Source organism: Macrosteles quadrilineatus, unplaced genomic scaffold, assembly GCF_028750875.1.
Source record: "Macrosteles quadrilineatus isolate MER2022 unplaced genomic scaffold, UCM_ALF_1.0 Scaffold_4__1_contigs__length_99947679, whole genome shotgun sequence".
In the NCBI taxonomy this organism is placed as follows: Eukaryota; Metazoa; Arthropoda; class Insecta; order Hemiptera; family Cicadellidae; genus Macrosteles; species Macrosteles quadrilineatus.
Window position 1 is genome coordinate 54,122,245 of NW_026542597.1, and position 22,334 is coordinate 54,144,578.

Below are 22,334 nucleotides of genomic sequence, written 5' to 3' on the forward strand. Positions count from 1 at the left end.
CCTAGGCGCGTAGTCGGCCAGCGGAGAGAGGAACGGGGAGAGCGGACTCAGCTGGTCTTAGGTAATTTAATGTTACTGTTTTCCTAGCAGCGGAGCGGAATGCCATGTTAATTTCAATTCCGCTCTCCGTTGTCCGCTCTCCGCTGGCCGACTCCGCGTCTAGGAAAACCCAGCTTTAGAACATACGACTTACAATTATTGATGCATAATGTACAAGCCTAACACACAGGTCTGGTGTCCCTGGAAAACTTTTGAAATTAAAATAGTTAAAAACAAGTTTTAGTTGTCTTTGGATGTTAAAAACTGGTCGAAGTGTATATTTATGTTTGATTTTGGCAAACTAATAAAAAAATAATGAAAAAAACTGTTGGGTAATTGAGAAGCACATTTGGAGGACTTTAAGAAACTAGAATTAGTTTTTAACAGCAAAACCACGTAAAACTTATCAAGGCGCAGGGGATAGTCAATACAGGGTGATTTGTACTCAGTGTGACAAAATTTTTTTGATGTAAGTACAAAGTAAATGAAGTGTGATGATGCATATCAAATGTTCTAAGTCTCAAAATTAGCATCCCGAAAAATTATTTTATGTTTTTCAAAAATAACCATGCTTTCTAACTTAATAAAGCGATTTCTCAATTACCTGTATATGGATTTGAGTAGATAATGTCATTTTCGTGTTCTACATTAAATTTTGAACAAGAATAATACAAAATGACAGAAGATGAGTTGTAAAAACTCCATTGTAAATAGATTCAAAGATAAAAATTAAGATGTTAGATAAAAAGTTAAAAAACAATGGTTTATTGCATTTTTCACATCCTGTATACAAGAAAGTGTCGGAATATGTTAAAAACTGCGCCATTTTATAAGCTTTCCAACCATATGCTACACTATTGAGGTTTAGATATTTTTTTGTTTGTAAGAGTGGTTTGAATACCAGAAAACAGGGAACTTTTTACTGTTTTTACTGTTCAAGCTGAATCAAAAATACAACTATTGCTTAATACATGCCGACTTTCTATGTTTTAAATGTTAAATACACCATGCTTTGCAGTCTTCAAACCATTAAAGCGTACATAAGCAGACATAAACCTCAATAGTATAGCATATCGTTGGAAAGCTTATAAAATGGCGCAGTTTTTAACATATTCCGACACTTTCTTGTATACAGGGTGTGAAAAATGCAATAGACCATTGTTTTTTTAACTTTTTATCTAACATCTTAATTTTTATCTTTGAATCTATTTACAATGGAGTTTTTACAACTCATCTTCTGTCATTTCGTATTATTCTTGTTCAAAATTTAATGTAGAACACGAAAATGACATTATCTACTCAAATCCATATACAGTTAATTGAGAAATCGCTGTATTAATTTTAAAAACATGGTTATTTTTGAAAAACATAAAATAATTTTTTGGGACGCTAATTTTGAGATTTGGAACATTTGATATGCATCATCACACTTCATTTACTTTGTAATTACACCAAAAAAATTTTGTCACACTGAGTACAAATCACCCTGTATAGGTACAGGGACGTGTGGCGTGGTGCAGCGACTGGTGTGAAGGGGCGAACTACAGCAACCGAACTACTAGTAGTAACTTCGCATGCTAAACCTGTGAAAGCTTTTCAAAATTAACATGTCATTGGAATAAAATTTTATGCAATATGTATTATAGAAGAATAGGTATTGTATGTGGGTGTGTATGTTCAGGGTGGACAAAAAAAAACCACTGAAATACCACTTAGTGCACTGATGTATTACTGATTTCTTTTTTACCGAATACGCAAACTCATCAATCGCGTTAATCCTAAAAGAAAACTTACTGTTTAATTATTTATTGTCCGGAAACCTCTTTTTCATACGTATAAAATGTTTAATGTTAACCACACTGTTTAGAGTTATATTTATACGGTTTATGATTATAAATTATGATTATAATTTGACGTTATCTCATGCAACGCATCTTATTTAATGGTGTTTTGTAATTGATTTGATTCAAAGTAAAATAATTTTTATGTCACATAAAATATTACAGTATAAAAAACTAAGGGAGATAATATAATTTCGAGACACTCTGCAAGAGCCATTTAACGATGTTTGGTTTTTTATTGGCCACAGTACAGTTCGCATCCGTTTAAATGGTATGTAATCTTCAGTATCTAAAAGGAAATATATGGGAGTGAAAGAACTGAAAGTATCCAAAAGTAAAACGTATTACCAACTCACACATTTGATTATGTTTATGAGAAATCTTGATAGGTAAATTGCCAAAATTACAATACTGCAAAAATAATATAAATTACGAAATGCATTCGGTTATACGATTAAACGGTTAGTCTATGGTTATATGGCTGCCTCCAAGGGGTCCACGGCTATACTTTTTCTTCCAGTCATGTATGGTGCGCGGAGCATCGCGAGTGTCAGAGTACTACTAGAACCATCTGATAAGAGACAAGGAGCTTTACGCTTCTACGCGCAACAAACAATGGAACTGCGTGTCCAGGCACGCGTAGCCCGTCTCAAGGTCGATTCAAGGTCGAAGAACAAGAAGAAAGCCAGGAGTACAAGGTCAACCGTCTATCTGGGTTAGACGAAAGAAGGAAGGATGAGCTCGAAAAGAAAAGGTGTTTTCAAGGCCGGGGAATTTTGTACAGGACCACACATGATGGTAGAACTAATTGAAGAGTATTGGGTTTTAGATGTATCTGTGGATCTCTAAATAAATTTATCTGCAAAAATATTGCTATAAATAACTTCGAGAAGGAAAAATATATAGGTAATCTAAAACATATTTCTAACATATTTTATCACTAACACTTAGTTGAACGGATGAAGGAAGAAGCTATATTTTCAAAATAATTGTAGCTATTATATAAATGAAAAAGTACAAGAGGTCCCTATTTGCACGAATGAGTACCAGTACTTATGTTTGAAAATCCTGTAGTTTCCCCTAGAATCAAATCAAAATATTCTTTATTTGTTATTTCATTAAGAAATTACAATGGTGTCATACAATAATATTTACTTAAAACAAGTACATGGATTTTATGGCTAGAAAGAATGGTTGAAATTCCAATATCATAGACCTTCAACATATATAAAAAAAAAACCATAGTTACAACATGTTCCTTTGGCTCATGTAGATCTCCAGCAGTTGGTGTTTTGTTTACTATTTATCTGATAAAATAATATCCTACTAATATTATAAATGAGAAAGTTTGGATGTATGGATGTATGGATGTATGGATGTATGTTTGTGACAAGTGAACGCGAAAAATACTGGTCGGATTGGGCTGAAATTTGGCATGATGATAGCTCACATTCCCGATTAACATATAGGCATATTCTTATTTCAAAAATCCTTTCGGGCTCCGCCTCAGTGGCTCTGTAGTTTCCCATAGGCGCCTTAAAATAAGAAAAAAAATAGCATAACCTAGAAATAATTAGAACACAGATGAAACTATTGTTATTAGATAGTGAAAGGTATTGTGAATAACATATCAAAAGTCTCCAAAAATATCTTTGGTGGAACATGTCTTTTTTTCCAAAATGGCGGCCAAATCCGGTAGTTTTTTGCTTTTTATTGAAATTCTGACTTTCCAGTCATTATTGGTGAAAAGTCGTAAATACATTTTATTTTCCTCCTGAAATTACCTTTAAAATGATACCAAATATATGTACCCACAACCAAAAATAAACCCCGCAGAAATAATAAAATATTTCAAATAAAGGTTTTCCAATAAATTAATGTAATAGTCCAAGCAAACTAATAAAACAGACACAGGGATCGTATAAAAACTTGCAAGTAAACGTTTTATGGTTTTATTTTTATTTTTGTGGTGTGCAGAGTGACATACTAAAAGTTTCCAAAAATCAGTCCTCGGGAAACCCGTGAAATACTGATAAAAGATGGCGGCTTTTCCCGACATTGGACAAATTTTGAAAAAGATGCAACATGCTTTTTTTTGCAAATTGTTTCGAGATATTAAGTTAGGACCACCACCAATATTTATTGGGTAGTCAGTACTTCATTTTGATAGGGAACGCGTTTTTGACCACCATCTTGGATCTGCCATATTGGATATAAATATTTTTTATTGTAATTATAATGTTGTGACACATCATTATGAACTAGATTTCTACGCTGATTTCAATGCTTAAATCCGTTTTTAAATAAGCTTTTTCGTTTCTTAAGATATATTAAAACGAAAACTCTCCCCTATACATTACTTATGGACGTATCGTACTTTTAAAATGTGTTTATATTATTTTTCTCCAGGTCTTATTGATGCTTAAAATATTCATATAGCCTTAAAATATTCAGTGATGTAAGAGCTTTCATTTTAGCTATTTATAGTTAAAACAGACTATTTGGAGACGAGGTACAAACCCCAATACAATATTAAATTACCCTTTATTTAAATCAGTTTTTGTTAAATGATTTATATCTCGGGTTGTTGATATGTCAATAAGTTCGTTCTGGTATCAAAGTACTCACATACAGTGTGGTAGAAAAGTCCCGGAACGGTTAAATATATTTGTTACCATTATAGATAAAGTAATGATACTTGGTATATAAATAATAGCTATAAATGTCTACTGTTTTAAGCTATTATCACTTTTTTATGCCTTATGGGGGACGGCCCACGAGGGGTCAGACAAAATTCTTAAATAGCAGCCTAGGTCGAGTTAGGTATTTAATTAAAGGTCTTAGTAGAATACATTGCCGCAAACCTGAACTCAAACGGACAATTGAGTAAAAAATGGCAGCCGTTAAACTATTTCTTGAATCTGCCATTTTGAATCTTTGAGCAGCTGTACTTTTTTACTCAGTTGTTCTATTGAGCTCAAATTTGCAGTATTGCATTCTACTACATAAGACCTTTAATTTGATGTGCATGTCGACCTATGCTTACGTTAATGATTTTCTCCCGAAATCTCGTGGTTGCCCTTTGAGGAGGTAGCCTAGAATAGCAATGCAAATTCAATGAATCTTTGAACATCTGTCATTTTTGACTCAGTTGTCCTTTTGAGTTCGGGTTTGCAGCAACGTATTTTTAAGACCTTTAATTAGATACCAAACTCGACCTATGCTGCTATTTAGGAATTTTGTCTGACTCCTGGTGGGCTGTCCCCCTTAAGGCATAAAAAGGCGAGAATAGCTTAAAACAGTAGAAATTTATAGCTATTATTTATATACCAAGTATTATTACTTTATCTATATTGGTAACAAATATATTTAACCGTTCCGGGACTTTTCTACCACACTGTATACCATTTTCTTTTCATCACCCCTATTTTGGCATTTACACTTACTGCCACAACAAGAATGACGTTTTCAGTGGATGAGCTTTAATAGAGAAGGTAGTGCTGGTATAAAGGGCATATGCACACTCAGTCAAACACCAACCCCAATCTGTTGGTTCTGCTGGTGAACTATTTCCACGCCATACTTAAACCTGATGGTACACCCTTAGGCTGTGGTAGTTTTCATTGTGTGTTTAAATTTTTAAATTACGAAACGTCCATAAGCAATGTAAGGGGGAGAATTTTCGTTTGTATGTGTCTTAAAAATAGAAAATAGCTATTTAAAAACGGATATCAGCATTGAAATCAACGTGGAAATCTAGTTCATAATGATGTATCACAACACTATAATTACATTAAATAATATTGATATCCAATATGGAAGATCCAAGATGGCGGCCCAAAAAGCATCCCCTATTAAAATTAATTACGGACCATTTAATAAATATCGGTGGTGGTCCCAAGTCAATATCTCGAAAAATGTGCAAAAAAGCATTCGGTATCTCCTTTTGCAAAATTTGTCCAATATTGGGAAAAGCCGCCATTTTATATAATTAATTTAGGGGTTTCCCGTGGACTGATTTTTTGCAACTTTTGATATGTACTCTGCACACCACAAAAATAAAAATAAAACCATAAAACGTTTACTTGCAAGTTTTTATACGATCCCTGTGTCTGTTTTATTAGTGTGCTTGGACTATTACATTAATTTATTGGAAAACCTTTATTTGAAATATTTTATTATTTCTGCGGGGTTTATTTTTGGTTGTGCGTACATATATTTGGTATCATTTTAACGGTAATTTCAAGAGGAAAATAAAATGTATTTACGACTTTCCACCAATATTGACTGGAAAGTCAGAATTTCAATAAAAAGCAAAAAAACTACTGGATTTGGCCGCCATTTTGGAAAAATGGTGGTGTTCCACCAAAGATATTTTTGGAGACTTTTGATATGTTATTCACAATACTTTTCACTATCAAACTACAATGGTTTTATTTGTGTTCTAATTATTTCTAGGTCAAACCATATATTCAGGGGCCTACCATGTTAACCTTATGAGAAATGGAATTATTGAATCTTAACAGCTGTTTCAATTAAACAAGTTGGTTCTGTTCTATGATGTTCAATAGCATTAAAGTTACAAGGATTACCAACAGGGTGCAGCACTATTATTTCTTTTACATTTATGACAACAGCTAATTTGCAACCAAAAGGTGAGTGAGCGTAGCGAACGAACTTCAACCTGGAGGCGAGTTAGCGTAGCGAACGAGCTAACCTGAAGGCAAGTGAGCGCAGCGAACGAGCTCCAACCTAAAGGTGAGTGAGCGTAGCGAACGAGCTCCAACCTAAAGGTGAGTGAGCGTAGCGAAAACAAACTTCAACCAGGACGTGATTGAGCCATGCGAACGAGATAATCTTGAAAATTAAGAAGTTAAACGGGGCAAAGCCCGCGGGTTACAGCTAGTTTAGAATATTTAGATAGAAGAATATTATTTACTATTTTTACAACATATGGATGAACACGATACAGAATGAACACCGATAAACAGCTATTTTAAAGGCACTTTTTCCATGAGTTGCCTATTTCCCCTCAAGTTTTCAATGTTAATAAAGACGAATTTATAATAAAAATATATTCTATTTTATCTAATTTAAATACTTTTCGTAACCGAATCTAAACTGCAACTCACGTTTAAGTGTATAACTCATTACTCAACTCATTGGCAGATGTAAAGGCGTAACTATCGGTCACTTTCTATTGGCACTGGGCAGTAGATTGGGTAATACCGTAATACCGGTGTATCACGTTGATTGAATCACCCGTTCTTATTGGTTTGGGTAAAAATGCATTACTACAGTTGAAATGTTTCTAATGGTTATAAGTATTTCAATTGGCATGGCTTTCTCAACATTGCTTAAATACTACGCCAACTTCACTTACTATCGATGGTTTCCTCTGCTATGACCGATATTAGAGTATACATTTAAAATGTTCTTGTTCATCCAATCTCAGATTTTTTAAACAAACCTACATTCTTAGAGCTCTTGTAGTATTTTGCTCTGAAAGAAGCATTGAATCGTACTCCTAATTGCATTGACTTTCATATAAATAAACGGAAGAAAAGAAACCGAGCTTAGTAAAGACAAATAATTTTCCTCTTCCATAAAAAGATTGGGTTCAATCAATATTGGTAGAAAATCATTCAGTGATTGTATCATTTATCGGTTACGCAGCCAATAAAAACTCTGATTACACACAGGCTGAAGCCACGTCATTATTTTTTTATTGCAGTGTTGCTTCACTTTCATCTTACCAATAACAAAATGTAATTTGCAATATTTTGACAAGACTCGTAATAATAACTGACTTAAAGCAGTGACACACTGACTATTCTTGGTTTAAAGTTCATTTGATGGTGGTGAGATTATGTTAAGAAATTATTACGGACAGATTCCAGATCCCGATACTTCATGAACATTTCTATTTTGCCAATCGTGTTGGAAAATTTAATAAATAAAAATTAATAAATAATGTATTTAAAAACGTCGTTTCTTGTAATTTTATTCACCAATCAGTAGCGATAACCAACACCCCAATGTATAATTAACGAAATAGAAATTTACTAATTAACATTTAGCGTTTCACAGCAGCACTCAGTGATAACGGGGAACAAGCATATCTCTCATAGCAAGGGCACCCGCAGGTATAGGTGATGGCCCCTCTGACAGAAAAATAAATTACACAATTCATAAAGATTGAAACTGTCCTGTGAGATTCTATATTGCCGAGATCACAGCCGATTTTATTTTCGCTATAAAGTCACTCACTAGTAGTTAAATCCTTCCAATTTTTCATAGCGGTTTTCACACCATTGATGATGAATTGCGCAATGTTGTTGTCGTTGCGCAAAACTTCCTCCCGCCCGTGGAAGTGCTTATTGTTATGCAACACAATCTGCTAAGTGTTTTAATTAGGGTTCCGGAAAACGGAAGATAATCAGAGGATGACGGGCGACTCACGAGGTGGGAAGGTTTTGATTACGACTGGGCTTTCTATTGTAATTTAACACTTGGCGAGGAAAAGTAACTACATCGGTGATCTGATGGAGTTGGTTGTTTTGTGAAAATCGCAATGCAGTAATGTAGCGTGTTCTCAGGGAAAGTTTTAAGAGACTTAGTTTCTTGTTTTCTATGAAGGGTGTTTTATACCTAAAGATTGGCTTCGAACCACCGGCTACGGAATTATTGAACTAATCCATCGGTGATTGGCTGAATTTACTTATTTCATCCTATACCATTGACGTATGGTCAAAAAACACTTTCTACCATCCCCGTAGCAGCAAACCTAAGCACTCGTTAAATCTAACATTATTAAAATTGGGAATAAAAATGGCTTACTTAAGGAAATATTTTAGTAAAAATGTAATCAGTATTTTTAGTATAAATAAGTAATCTGGCGAAGGATTAAATAATACAAGTAGCATACAACTAAGTAGTACCGGTATTAAGTAATATATCAATAAATTACTCCAGATTGTCCTACCAACCCAAAACTAATCTAAATACAAACTAGTTTTGTACTACATAATCATCTCGCGAAAATCTTTAATTAAATAAAATCTGGCGTAATCTGAGTCTGTGGATAGTGACGGTTCTTCCACTAGTTGGCTATTATAGAAACCTGGAAGTAATGATTTTGCCAATGAGAACATAACAGCTAAATGTGCTAGTTAGCAAACATTGTTCGGATTTCTCTAAGAAATCATCTTTTCTCTTAAGTAGATAATAAGCTGACAAAAAGTCTGCCACCGGTTATTGAGTATTAGACAATTTCAGTGAAGGTGTGCGGGAAATGGCGACGCAGTTTCAACCGAGCTTTTATGTGTTTTCACCTTTTAAGGACTTAAGTGGTCTTTTGTACTCCAACGAGATTCAAATACAGTAGAGGTAAAAGTAGTTGGAACTAGATTACTCAACTCCAGGGAAAGGAAGAAGCCTCGTTTGCGACAATTATGTGGCTGTCAAAATATCCTATCAAATAACATTCAGGCTTAGTTAAAAAAAAATATGTACGTACATTCAGCACTCTATTATTCGACACTAGATACTCAACACACTAATTGATTCTCCTTTATTTATTTATTTATTCACGGTAACACCATTTATACAATGTAGTTAGCATAATCAATTACAAGATGGCATAATTAACAACGACACTACATTACTAATGCAATTATATCAAACAAAACTGAACTTGAAAAAACTTTGGGTAAGTATGATATTCAATGAAAACAACAGACAATAATAACAGGCAATGCAGACAACAACAAAAAAAAAACAATCAATAACAGGCAATGAAAGACTAAAAATAACAGGCTATAAATACAAGCTATATAAATACGGCAAGCAATAACAGGTAATGAAAGGCTATAATGACAGGTTATAACTAATAGACTATAGTACAAGCTATAATACAGCAAGCAATAACAGGCAATAAATACATACAAAAAATAACAGACAATAAAAATGCAGAAGCAATAGAACAACAGGCAATAAATACAGAGGCAATAGAATAACAGGCAATAAAAAACGCTCAATAGAAACTCCTTGGCTCCTTTGCTCGATAGTTACTTAAATTATTGAATATTTACGCATACCGCTTAGTATTTACAGTAAATGCTTAAAACACAGTAGGTATCTCTACGATTAGGGTCCATAAATTACCGTTAACGTGAGTCAGCTATACCAATAACCATATTGTATCCCTATAGAGTTGTTAGTACTATCTAGAGTTAGTACGATACTAAAAATCTGCAGTCTTGTTTTCCAGCCAGGCCACCACTGCAATAACAATCAAGCTGCAACCTCAGCTGACTTCTTCCTTCTCTCAGCTGACTAATGGGCGAGGAAGTAATGGTACAGCGTCTGTAGGAGATTACATAAACACATACTCGGGTCAAGGTCTGTTAGGTAAGGGGCGTCTAGACCCGCCTGCATCTACTAGTACAGTACTGCGTACAGCTGTTGGGGTGCAGACAATTTAATTTAACACACATTTTCGTTTGGAAATGCCTGTATAAATTTCTCATTGCTATTGAATGCTGTTCTTTAATGGATTTAGATTGTATGTACAGTCAGTGGCCATCAGTGGCTTTACCCGATGTATAGGGCACGGGCATGGCTGGGCTAGTAAGTGGTTACCCTAGCTAGGAGTTAGTCTACCGGTCTACCGTAGTGATCGCCTTCGGTTAAATTCTGAATAACGCCAGCTTTTAGATGCGTTGAAACTGGAAGCATATATCCATGGTTACTTCCATTGCCTCAACGATTATTCTCCCTGTAGGATCATGTTAAATGACACTTTATTCGAAGAGGAGGCGACAGACAGCTCTTACTAATGCAGTAGCACTACAAATACTATTGAAGAGATGATGCTTTAAGATAAGAATGAGTGGAGGACAGTACACAATACCTCCTCTTCAAAACGTGGGACGATTGGATAAACTTAAAGTTTCCCAAGGTAATTCACGTGATTCTTTCGTACTCAAAAACTTTAAGTTTCCCAAGGTAACTTACGTGATTCTTTCGGACTCAAGACAAGCGGTCCCAACATGAAGTATAAAGTCAGTAGAAAGTTCCGACCTAACTAGCCGCGTTCATGTTTATGAGTTCCACTCTGGTCCCGTCTGAATTTATTCATCATGCACTTCCTTCGTGTAAAACAGACCTTGCACGACTGGTTACGGGTTAAAATGTGGATGTATCATTTTCGAGAACACAGCTCCATTTAATCGTTTTGGAGCTGCCAAGGCAATATTCCGCATACAGAATACATTGTAGCTATGAATAGGTTTTTATGGTCGTGATCTAGTAAGAGGAGTGTTGCGTGACATATGACTCCGGCGACCGTTACGCAGTGAAATGTAGGTCACCCTAGTTAACACATGACAAAGTTGAAGGTGCGAATGAGGAAGTTACTTACCTTGTTGCATGCTCCAAACTAGCAGTTACTCATGACAGGCTATAGCTCTGAATATACAACAGAGATATAGGCTAGAGAAAGTTGAATGCAAAACCGGGGAATCATATTTGTTGCCAAGACCAAATAGTTACCTACATATATTATGCGATTTATTTGCTCATTATCTCCATGTGTTAATTATTATTTTTTACTTTTAATGTCTTTTAAGATGCTCGGAAACTTGCGTTTTACCTAGACCATAATAAGGTCTTCGAAAATAACCAATACATCGCTGAGAGCAATGAAGGAGTCGTTGAATCCCAGCCGGTTCCTTTCTCTAGGTTCTCAGACAAAGTGTGTAATCGGGGGTTTATTTCTAGAAATTGAGGCACAATAGCTAAAACCTACTGCGGGAGACAAAATCCTTCTCTCACCTCTCACTCCCTTTACTCATTAACAATTAATTATGTTGAGAAAGCAGTACAAAACCACAACAGTCCTCATTTTGGAAGTGTTCACTAAAACAGTTTTAAAATGCAAACAAAATATTCACTGGAAGTTATAGAAATCTCTTTTACTGAAGGTATTCCTTTGAAATTGAACCTTAATACTGGATAGATGAGTATGTTCTTCTTGTAATCAGTAGGTTGCCTCTTGGAGTGATTTATATAAAGCTACAGTTAAAGTCTAAAGTAAGCAGGGCCCGATAGTGTGTATATCGACTGGCTGTTAGCCGAGTGGTTACTGTGCTCGCCTAACAATCAAAAGATCGCCGGTTCGATTCTGAGAAAAGTCAGTAGCTTTTTTATGGTTCGTAATTTGGTCCCAGCTGTTCCCGATCATTGGGCTTTAATTAAATGATTCTGGCTGATGAAACAGCTGATCTTAGCCAGTAAAAAAATTACACAGGTCATCTCACAACATTCTACAGCCCTTCACTCATATTTGAGTTAAAATACGCACCTAGGTGGCGTCCCCATCTTAAAAGATCTAAATAATAAAATTAAAAATAATAACAATATGGGTTGCCAAAACGACCATCAGATCTACTAAAAGTGCCAACAGAGCCACAGAACGTAAAAATAGTGTTCACTGTGATAAGAGCAATACAAGCATACTCTTAAATGGTTACTTGAGAGTCTAACTATGAGTAAATACATTATTCGCAACAGTTGTTTCTTTCCACTTACCCAAGGATGTGCAGTTTAGGGTCGCGCAGTAGAGAGTATGGTCCAGGGACCGGTCGTACCCTCAGCACCTGCAGGGAGTGTGAGGGAGAGAAGGCATCCTGAGGTCGCAGCAGGGACGCGATGTCCTCACCACTACAGCTCCGTGGTAGACAAACCCCCAGGGAGATCTGACGGACCTGGGCGAGAGCAGAGTAGAGTGATATGATATTAAATTCAAAATGGCTTTATCTAGAGGTTACGCTATTGCTGGCACGTCTACCACTTAACCTCTAAAACATAGACTGTAATGAATCAAATAAAAAATAAAATACCTCAAAAAAAAGATTTAATGAAAATTTACTAATCGTGGATAAAAAAAATGCAACCAAACAACCAGCAAAAAACCGGATACAGAAATGTTGTTCTCGTTGAGAGTCAGTATGAGAGCTTTAAGCATAAAATGGGCTATAACTTTGCTCCATGTGTGCATAATATGATATGGGATGATATGATCAATTTATCAATTTTAAATGAATTCTAGGAGAACTCTTCAATATATATTGCAAGTAAAAATAAGCGTTGTGACAAACATTCGGATATTTGCATTTGATGATCATCAGTAGAAAGAGAAAGAGAGTTTTGTATGAGAAGGGGTTTTGAATATTATTTTAAGGACCTGAAGAAGGACACGACTATTTCTTGATCCAAAACCAGGGTGATCCACGATAAGAACAAGACAGAGCTGTGAATGAGCATTTGGTATACACGTTAATACTGTAAATTTAACTGTTCTGTTGGCCAATAACAATGAATAAAAAAGAAAATTGTCCAAAACACGACTTGTTATAGTCTTACCCTAGGTGTAAGTTCCGGAGGCAGCAGCAGTCGGATGATGGCCACGTGGAAGCTGACAAGGAAGGGAGGGACAGCGGTGTTGACGACGGGGTTCTGGATGTTCCTGCATAGCGTCTTGGACCCGAGGTAGAAGTCGTTGCCGAAGAAGAACTGCGAGGAGTAGCGACCACTGGCGTCCGTCACTGAAACAGAAATGTACCAGTTGAAAACGTTTGAAATTTGTGCTAGATAATTCAAGTAGTGTTATTTAGACTTTCGAATCTTAATTTTCGGGAGTTGACCATGTCGTTGGACTGACGAAAATATTGAGTGGCGTTGAATTTTTAACTGTTGCATGTCCCAAATATTCATTACTACACACAATCCAAAACGCCAGCCGTATTTTCGCCAACTTAAAAGACAATAGACAAAGCGTTATTGTAGGCCTACATAATGACCAATCCGGCAGTGACAAAATCCAATGCGATTAGATCTAGAAGACAAAGATTCGATATCTACTTTGGTAATGGAAACTTGCTTTCTAGTTTAATGTTATTTACGTTGAAAGTATCAAGTAGAAATTAAATAGAACCAAACAATAGAATTTGGAAATACAATCATATTTTAATTGAATGTATTTAATGAGCAACATAATGTATAGTTTTCGCTACGTTAATTGTGGTCTTCTTACAGAAAGAAAAGTTCAAGTGTGACTGGATCATGTTCCCAGAACGTTAAATTATTGACTTTAAGGACACCAGGGAAGGATAATATCTACATGCACTAGCCGTAGCAAAAAGTTAAGTGAAGTAGAACCTAGTTGAAAAATCCTCTTAGTGTGGTAATGCCAGAACCTTTTTTGCTCCCTTAATTTTTTATACCATAATAACTTATGTGACATAGGTGCTATAGTTCTAAAATTTATCATTTAGGTTATCAAGTCAGAGAGGTTGAAAAGTGTGTATAGGCACGACCATGTACGACACAAATCTGTTATTGATACCAGCATACTTTGTTGGCTGTTCGATTTAAATAAGTTTATTTTTATTTTTTCCTGGCAAATATTTAATGTGGAAACTAAATATCTACTCTCTATGGTGAACGGTTTCAATATTTTTCTTTTGGTTGGATAATTTAATTTATAATGGTGAAATCCTCCCAAGGTTCCCAAGTCAACACCTTTCTCGGTAAAACACCTTCATTAATCAGCACGATAGAGTCTAGTATCTTAGAGAAGTTCTGGTTTGTCCTTCACACCTGATTTGCATCACCGGGCCGAGGTCAAGGGGCGACTTTCTCTGTTTTGTTGACGTTGTGAAAGAAAGATGCCGCTGATGAAGGCACGGCAGGAAATACAGAAATGCGACGTGGCAAGAAGCAAATGAATCCTCAGTACAGACACAGAATGTTTTCTGTGGTACAGATCGTGTCAATTAAGATAGCGTATGAAAGGGACGAGGGAAAGGCTCCCAACACCGAGAGTGTCATGTAGTTAATGCAATAACAATTAATTGTTGAGATGACGGTACAATATAACAAAAGCGATGTTGACGGTAGTGGGGTAAGCATTCTTGTGCTCGTGCGCATCCACTCTTAATTGACACGATCTATACCTATACCACTCTGATGCGGACAAAATTTCTCCTGAATATGGCATAAGATCTAAATCAGTTTTTTGCATGGACTAATTCGACTGTTTTACACGACTATATACACGTACCGGACAGCCAGGTATTCGGGATAAAGTGTAAACATCATTTCGTGTTCATGAGTACACCATCAGGTCCAAACACGTCATGTAGAATAATCCTTTGAAATGAATACTACTTTACAATTTAAAACGGATCGTTCAAATTTACGGGGTATACGGGTTTGGAAACGGTACATATAGATACACAGGGACGTTAAGTAAAGATATCCACTCAAGACGACATAAAGACAAATGACTCATGAAGATAGATGTAAATATCAGAATCCTTTGTAATTTGACGTAAGTTTTAAAGTACAGTACCAATACCTTGCATGGTCCTTATTTTGAATTTCATTCACTCCAGTCTAGCCAGGTGATGGTAGTCAATTAATCAGGTACACTTTGGGGCATTTTATTTTAAGCTAAAGTTGAATGCAGGGTGGAATAAAATGGAGAATAATTGTCCAGCTCTTTTGATGATTACAAATAAGCTATTTCTTTATGCAGGACAATCTATTAAAAATTTGAATTATCAAATTCAGCTGTGCCCAGTTAGTTTCGAACATCACAGAGATACTGACTTTTCACTAGATCGAACCGGCGATCTTATCACAAGACGACCACTGTAGCCACGCAGCTACCAGCTACCCAATGCCCCTAACAATCTGAGAGATACATGCGCGATGAAATGTTACAATAAGAAAATGCGATTTTATAATTCCTCGTGAAACATTAAATCTAATCGCCTTTCTCGGCGTTTGTGGATTGCGATAAACAAGTGATGTGTTCTGGTAGAAAGTGGACGTTCTGGTAGGAAGTATTGCGTCAGCGACTGCAGAATGCCGTGTCATCGTCGGCGCGAACCCTGGACCCGGGACCAATGTTGCATCACACACGGTCTGTGAGTACTTTGTAAAATTACTTATTATTTCAATTTCAGGATTTTTCAGTCATTTATTATGTTTTGTGGTGAGGTATGGTGAGTCGGTAGCGCGACGGGAAGGTAGGAATCCAAGTCATCGATGTCGTCGATTACTCACCGACAACGCAAGCATTTCGTAGTTGGATGCACTTTACTGATTAAGTTGGTTTCCCCGGAGCCGACACTTATATTCAACACATTTCACTCGAGTACTGTAACGACTCTCTTGCTTTGATGGATACACAAGATTGAGGTCTGTGTGGAAGGATAAATACAAGGCTAAAAGAGGCCACCAACTACTATAAAACAATTCTTTTAATAGCCATCTTTTGGGTACACATGTTTCTGTATTGGTCCAAATTCTGGGTTATGTGGGTTATTAGAATGTTTCAGGCTACTTTCTTGCAATAAAAGGTAATCAAACATATAGAAAGAAATCTGTTGTGTGATTTCACAAATTTAAGACTCACACCTTCAGACCCTTTTACCAGGTTTGTCGGTTGAAGTAGGAGCAAATGTATCAAATAAACTTGGGTTTCTGCTAGAATATAAATCATAGATTATGTTATAAACATGATTTTTAAACCTTAAAACTAGGGTTTTAGTTCAGCCTTTCATTGCATATCTGAATTTTTATTGGTAACTGAAAGTCTATGGGCTCTCCTATAGTATGTAAACAAACCCTACCAACGCGTCCTAACCCTGACAAATTACCAAAGATTGACTGTAGATATAGACCAACTATTGGCATAATCTATGAACACGATGCACTTTTAACGTGGAAATAATCAAACAAACTTTTACACTCATGAATACAGTCACAGCAATACTCAAATTTGGTCTTAACACATGTTTGTGCAACCCTGAAAAAATTGTTCAGTTGAAGTCGAATTGCATAAGAAATGCATGCCTTTTCTTAAATCTCTAACACTATTAAAAGTCGTGTCAACACCATTGTTTTGTAGATAATTATGATATAAATGGATAAATGCGTAACAAGGAAAACTCTAGATTACTTTTGCAACCACGAGTTCTCTGACAACAAAATTCCACGCTTCATCGTTTCTGCAATTTGACAAATGGGCATGATTACAGTCGAGAGCTCTTGTTTCAAAATGCTAAACATTAAGATGCAATTTAACTTAATTGCCACTTTGGCCGGTAAAACTGTGATGGCATACATGATAAACAACCTAGTGACACCCCGCTATTAGTATCCAAAAATTTATTGAGGACACAGATTTTTTACAAAGATTTTTATTTGATTTAACGGTTCCATTGATTTTAGTAATTCACTAATATGGCTTTAAACTTGGATTTTCCTACCAAACTATGTAATCTTTATTGTTTGAAAGTAATATTTTCATTATTTTTTGTTATTTATTTTTATGAAGCCGTTTTTTGAGACCATTGAACAATATCCTCATGTATTTTCTCATCGATAAATATTGAATTTCCCCAGCCGATATTTTTGAAACGGATTTGATAAAGAAATAACAAAGAACAACAAAAATACATTGCAGTCTTCCACAGTCTTAACGGTTGAAGTGTGGTCTTCGGAGGACCATCTTGCCTGTTGATCTGGCCTAGCTTCATCAAGTGGAAATAATTTTAGATTGCTCTGAAGATTACGTAGCAATCCATCTTTGGGGAAATCTAATAAACGAAATTTAACCCAGAATTTTCACCAGGTCAATGAACATTTCCGATTAACAAGTTTCGACGAAAAATCTAGGGGTTAGCCAACGTTTAAAAGTTTACTGTCAAAACTACAACTCTACTTGTTATTTTTCACAAAAACACAGTTGCTGTCCTACATTTAAAGTTTTCCCAAGCTACCAATGGTGTGGCACAGTAAGGTTCTTCACCTCAAATCAAAGGAAGGAGATCCCAGCAATTGCCAGGTTCAGGCGAGTCACGATGACTAGGTAGCTTCTCGTTGATTATCACCGTTTCACAACCAAGCCACTGCGGTCACCCGGGGCCCTTCCTCACACGCCCAACCTGTTTATTTTGCAATCCCTCAGTGTAATTTTGGACAGCCCCATTTACACAATCCGAAATTCACTCTGAATAACGACTGCAGACACTAAAGTTGAAATTATACAAAATGAAGCACGATATGGTCTTATCATTCGTAGAAAATAAACTTCTGAAAAGTTTGTCCTTTTCCTTTTTTCCTTCTTTTTTTCCTTTTCCTTTTCCCTTTTTTTTAAGTTTGTTCTTTTGAAAGTTTGTATTATCGATAGTAACTTTATTAGGCTTGTCCGCATAAATAGCTGGGACAAAAAAATACACACCCTCGTGTGTATTTGTGTATGTGTTGGCAGTGTACAAATCAAATCTTTTTTTTTGTTAGGGGGGTGTAAAATGCATTAGGCACACCCTCAGTCCTTGAGGGTAGTGTGGGAGTCAGTAGAAGTTTAACGGTTCGAAGTCGGTCCAACGTTTCCTCGGTCAATAGGCTTTTAAATGGTCAAGATTAAACAAAGAGTTGTTTATCTTAGTCAGTTAAAAAGCAACGCACTCTTCATCTTACTCTTTTCTACTTCCACCATATTCGGTTTAAAATAATGGTACGCAACTCTGTTTACTGCGACCTTGAAAACTGCATCCAACCTAGAGATTGTATGAAAACTATAGTCATGGGGAAATTATGATTTATTTCTAAACATCAGCTCAAATTGTTTTTTGTTTTTTTTTACTCATTTGAGTGCTTAAAGTTTACTTCAATGCAAGGAAAGTTAACATTGGTTCCTGTTTGGCTCCGACTACTTCCGATGCGTGATTTACACTATTGACTACAACCATTGACTATAAAACCCACCTCGACTTGTGGTTTATAGTCAGTGCACTTACACTGACTAGTGAATGTGTCCAGTGATGCGACACTTCCTCCAATCCAATCGCGACCAATACACTTCTTATGCTACTTGTCACACGAATAAATACCCGTGGGTCTTCACTATTTTATTATTTAATAAAATCCTGTTGGTTCTTCCTCAGCGATAGCTGCTATATTTTCATGAGTATAACTGCAATTACCGTGTTACACTTATACGTTAACCCCGTACGAAGGTTGGATACTTTCTGCTGGTATTTATATATTTGATTTACTGATGAAATACCATTGATTGAATAACCTAATTCAATTGTAATTTACTTCCTCCTGTGTTATTTTCCTAGTTTTAGCATATTTGGGAATTTATCATTTTGAGAAGTTTCCAAATTATTTGTAGTTTCAATATTAATTCCATTATGATGATGTTTATATATTAGTCTACTTGAAAGTAGACCTTCAGCGTTTATGCATGTAATAAAAAAAAAAAAAAAAAAGATAGATTTTTAATAACATTACCTTTTGCACAATTTACCATCATAAATTAACTCGTAGACCAACAGTCTTTACTCCTGTATGACCTGCTTATCATTAGTTTTCCATAACCTAAAAGAAAACTCTAGGTGCCGAATCTTCTCCCATTTCCCCAAAACCATGCACCCTCAAGGTTAAATGATCTCACGATACTTTGATTGATCCCCCAATCACTTGTAGAACGACTCTGGGTGCAGGAAACAGTTTGACCTGGAATGGAGTGGCTGGAAGATTATGTAAGCGGCGGCACTTTCTCTGCGCTTGACCTTTATAGCTGTGTAACAGGTGGGTCATGCCACGCGCATGCGCAGAGCAACACGACGATGCGTACTGGGTTGCGCAGTAGGCCAACTCTCTTTGATTGACAGTTAATTGTGTTAAATGCTTATAAATAGTTTATTGACATGTCATATTCAAGAAACCTGATCCATCTTCTCTTGGATGACTTGCAGAAATAAGGGAGCGTAACTCTTTATGAAATCAAAACCTCGTTGTGTAATGATGAATTGGTTTACTGTTGATAAATCATATAAGACTTGTTCTAATTAATGCGATATTAACTAAATGATTGCTTTACTATAATGTGAACTCACAGAAATTTATAACAATTGTATAGTCCAAAAGAAACGTCTTGGAGGCAGCTTAACTTATTAATAAAATATCTCAATAATTTCAAAGTTAACTGGCTAAGTAATTCGCTACCTTCATTCAAGCTCTAAACTTGATCCCCTTTAATTGAGCTCTCTAAAGAAATCTACACTAACAGTAAACACTTTCTCCAAGAAATTGCCTATTTTCAATTTTCAAAACCAATCCCAGTTATCATTGACTAGCAAACTTTCCCCCAGGAAACCTAGAACACAGCCTAATCCAAGTGTTATGTCGCAAGTCCTTTGAATATAAATCGGTTAAATATACAAACGTGTTTTAGTATAATTTGTCATTTCAAACTTCATTCTCAATAAATCGCATTGCTAGGGGGAAGAAGGTAAAGAATTGCGATCTGTTTATGTGTGGGTTTAAACACATACTTGATGCTAGTGAAATTAAAGTAAAACTTTACTATAATGATGGGATGTTTTAATAAAAGTCCCATCTCAGTTACAGCCATTTCATTAAGTCCAAAAGTGATATAAGAGATCGAGGATTCCAACTAGTCTTGCTTATATAGACTCGACATAAAGTATCAAACTAAAATAATAATACCATTGATGGTTTAGAATAAGAACACACATATATGAATTTACTAAATCAATCTATGAATTAAATGTAAATTTCAACATTATGATGATATTTTTAATTGTTAAAGATAAGACGTGCAGATACGTGCACATTTAAATCAACAGAGTGCGTATGACATATTCTTTATCACTTTACTTTTTGTTCTTAACTTTACTTTCAGTCTTCTACACACACCCCTATATCTCCTTTACCCCACCTTTATTCACGTGGTCTTTCGTTTTGGCTGTTTTCACAAAATATTACTAATTACGCCGCATGAAAAACGTCCTTCTTCGGTTTACTCAGTCCTTTCAGCAGAACAACGGGAATTTACACACGCCACGCACGGTAAACATGCTGAAAGACGTGACCCTTGGTTGGAATTACGCACAATAGCGTATATAAGTGATCGCATGTAGAGTACAAAGCGGAGATTTGAGCGTGGCCACAGCATGTCAGGAAATACCTGAGTTTCGTCAACTCGGTGATGTAAGCTCGCCGCGGTCGCCGCCTGCTTGGACACAGGTTTCCTCATCTGGAGACCACGACCGGTCGTGGAAACTGGAAACCGGCTACACAGAGCGCACTGTGAATGGAGAGAATTGACACAGAAGCTTTTACATGTCCAAGTCGGGGGTAACGATGTCGAAAACCGCCAGGTTGTGTGCCAATAAGTTTATATCGGATGGGTTTCATAGTCAGCCACAATAGTAAATACAAAACTCTGGACGTACAGAGTACCAGCGACATTCACTCACCAGTGACTTTACCCAGCTGATGTTTAAGAAGACCAAAGTGAACCACGGTATTCACCTTTTTGCTTTGACCATTGTGTCAATTCCCGATTGTATATAGTCCATCTTGTTCGATCAAAAGTGAACTAATTTAATCAAGCCAACATCAATCCATCTATCTATCTTCTATCTATACACTTGGCACAAACAGGGGATTTTACGTTACATCCCTTTTCCAGTTGTCGTACTTGACTGATTTTGACCTTAGGTGTCATTTTAAAGCTTATGATCCAGCGCACCTGCGAATGGTAACGGAAAAGACAATTCCCTTAAGGGCTTTGCCCCCTTGCGTTTCAATTATTTTAAAATTCACTTTCAAAGATCCAGTGTTGCTGGCCAACTTTCTTTATATCGGGTTTGCAATAATTCAATATTTTCACTGTTATTTTTTATAGAATAATTTAATTTTCACCATATGTTTTTCTTTTTATTAATATGTCAATCCATCTCCCTTTTCAAACCATATATAATAATTAATTGTCCATGCAGACCAATAGGTAATCAATTTAATACAATATAATATAGAAAATTTTAAAATAACCTAATTTCATGTAAATATATAATAGCCTATAATTTTTGTAACAAAATTGCTTCAAATTCAATATAATTTTATTTAAATAACTTTTCAAAATTCAATTTTAGCTCTCTAGCAAATTAAAATTGTTATAATATATGTGTGAACAGTGGCCTACAATTTTCTGTGAATGCAACAATGCATCAAACCTTCATCACTTCCAAGAGAATTGAGCTGGTATGAAGATATAAATGACAAACTGCCTATTTTAATATCAAAATTTATAAAAAAAAGTGCCTATATTTGAACCTAAATTAGTGAAATTCGATTAAAGAAGAACCGTCCTTGTTAAGAACATTAATAATTACAACATCAAGAAATTTACCGTGAAGAAGACATCAATTTTTGGTGAGATCACTCCAGTAGACACTTTCTTTCCTTGGAAGCCATTACAACATTTTTAGGCCTAATTTTTGGAACATTTAAATACTAACAATAAACCGCCGTCACGTAGGAGAGAGATAGCGCCAAATA

General features: G+C 35.8%; 1 protein-coding gene across 1 annotated transcript in view; it reads right to left on the reverse strand.

Annotated features, from left to right (window-relative positions):
* The window catches only part of LOC128991921 (nose resistant to fluoxetine protein 6-like), a 69,912-nt gene that overhangs the window by 22,621 nt on the left and 24,957 nt on the right, over positions 1-22,334 (reverse strand). The window contains exons 2-3 of the mRNA XM_054415206.1: positions 13,308-13,489; positions 12,474-12,649 (exon numbers count right to left, since the gene is read on the reverse strand). Coding sequence (XP_054271181.1) covers positions 12,474-12,649; positions 13,308-13,489 — 358 coding nt within the window. The remainder of the gene's footprint in view (positions 1-12,473; positions 12,650-13,307; positions 13,490-22,334) is intronic.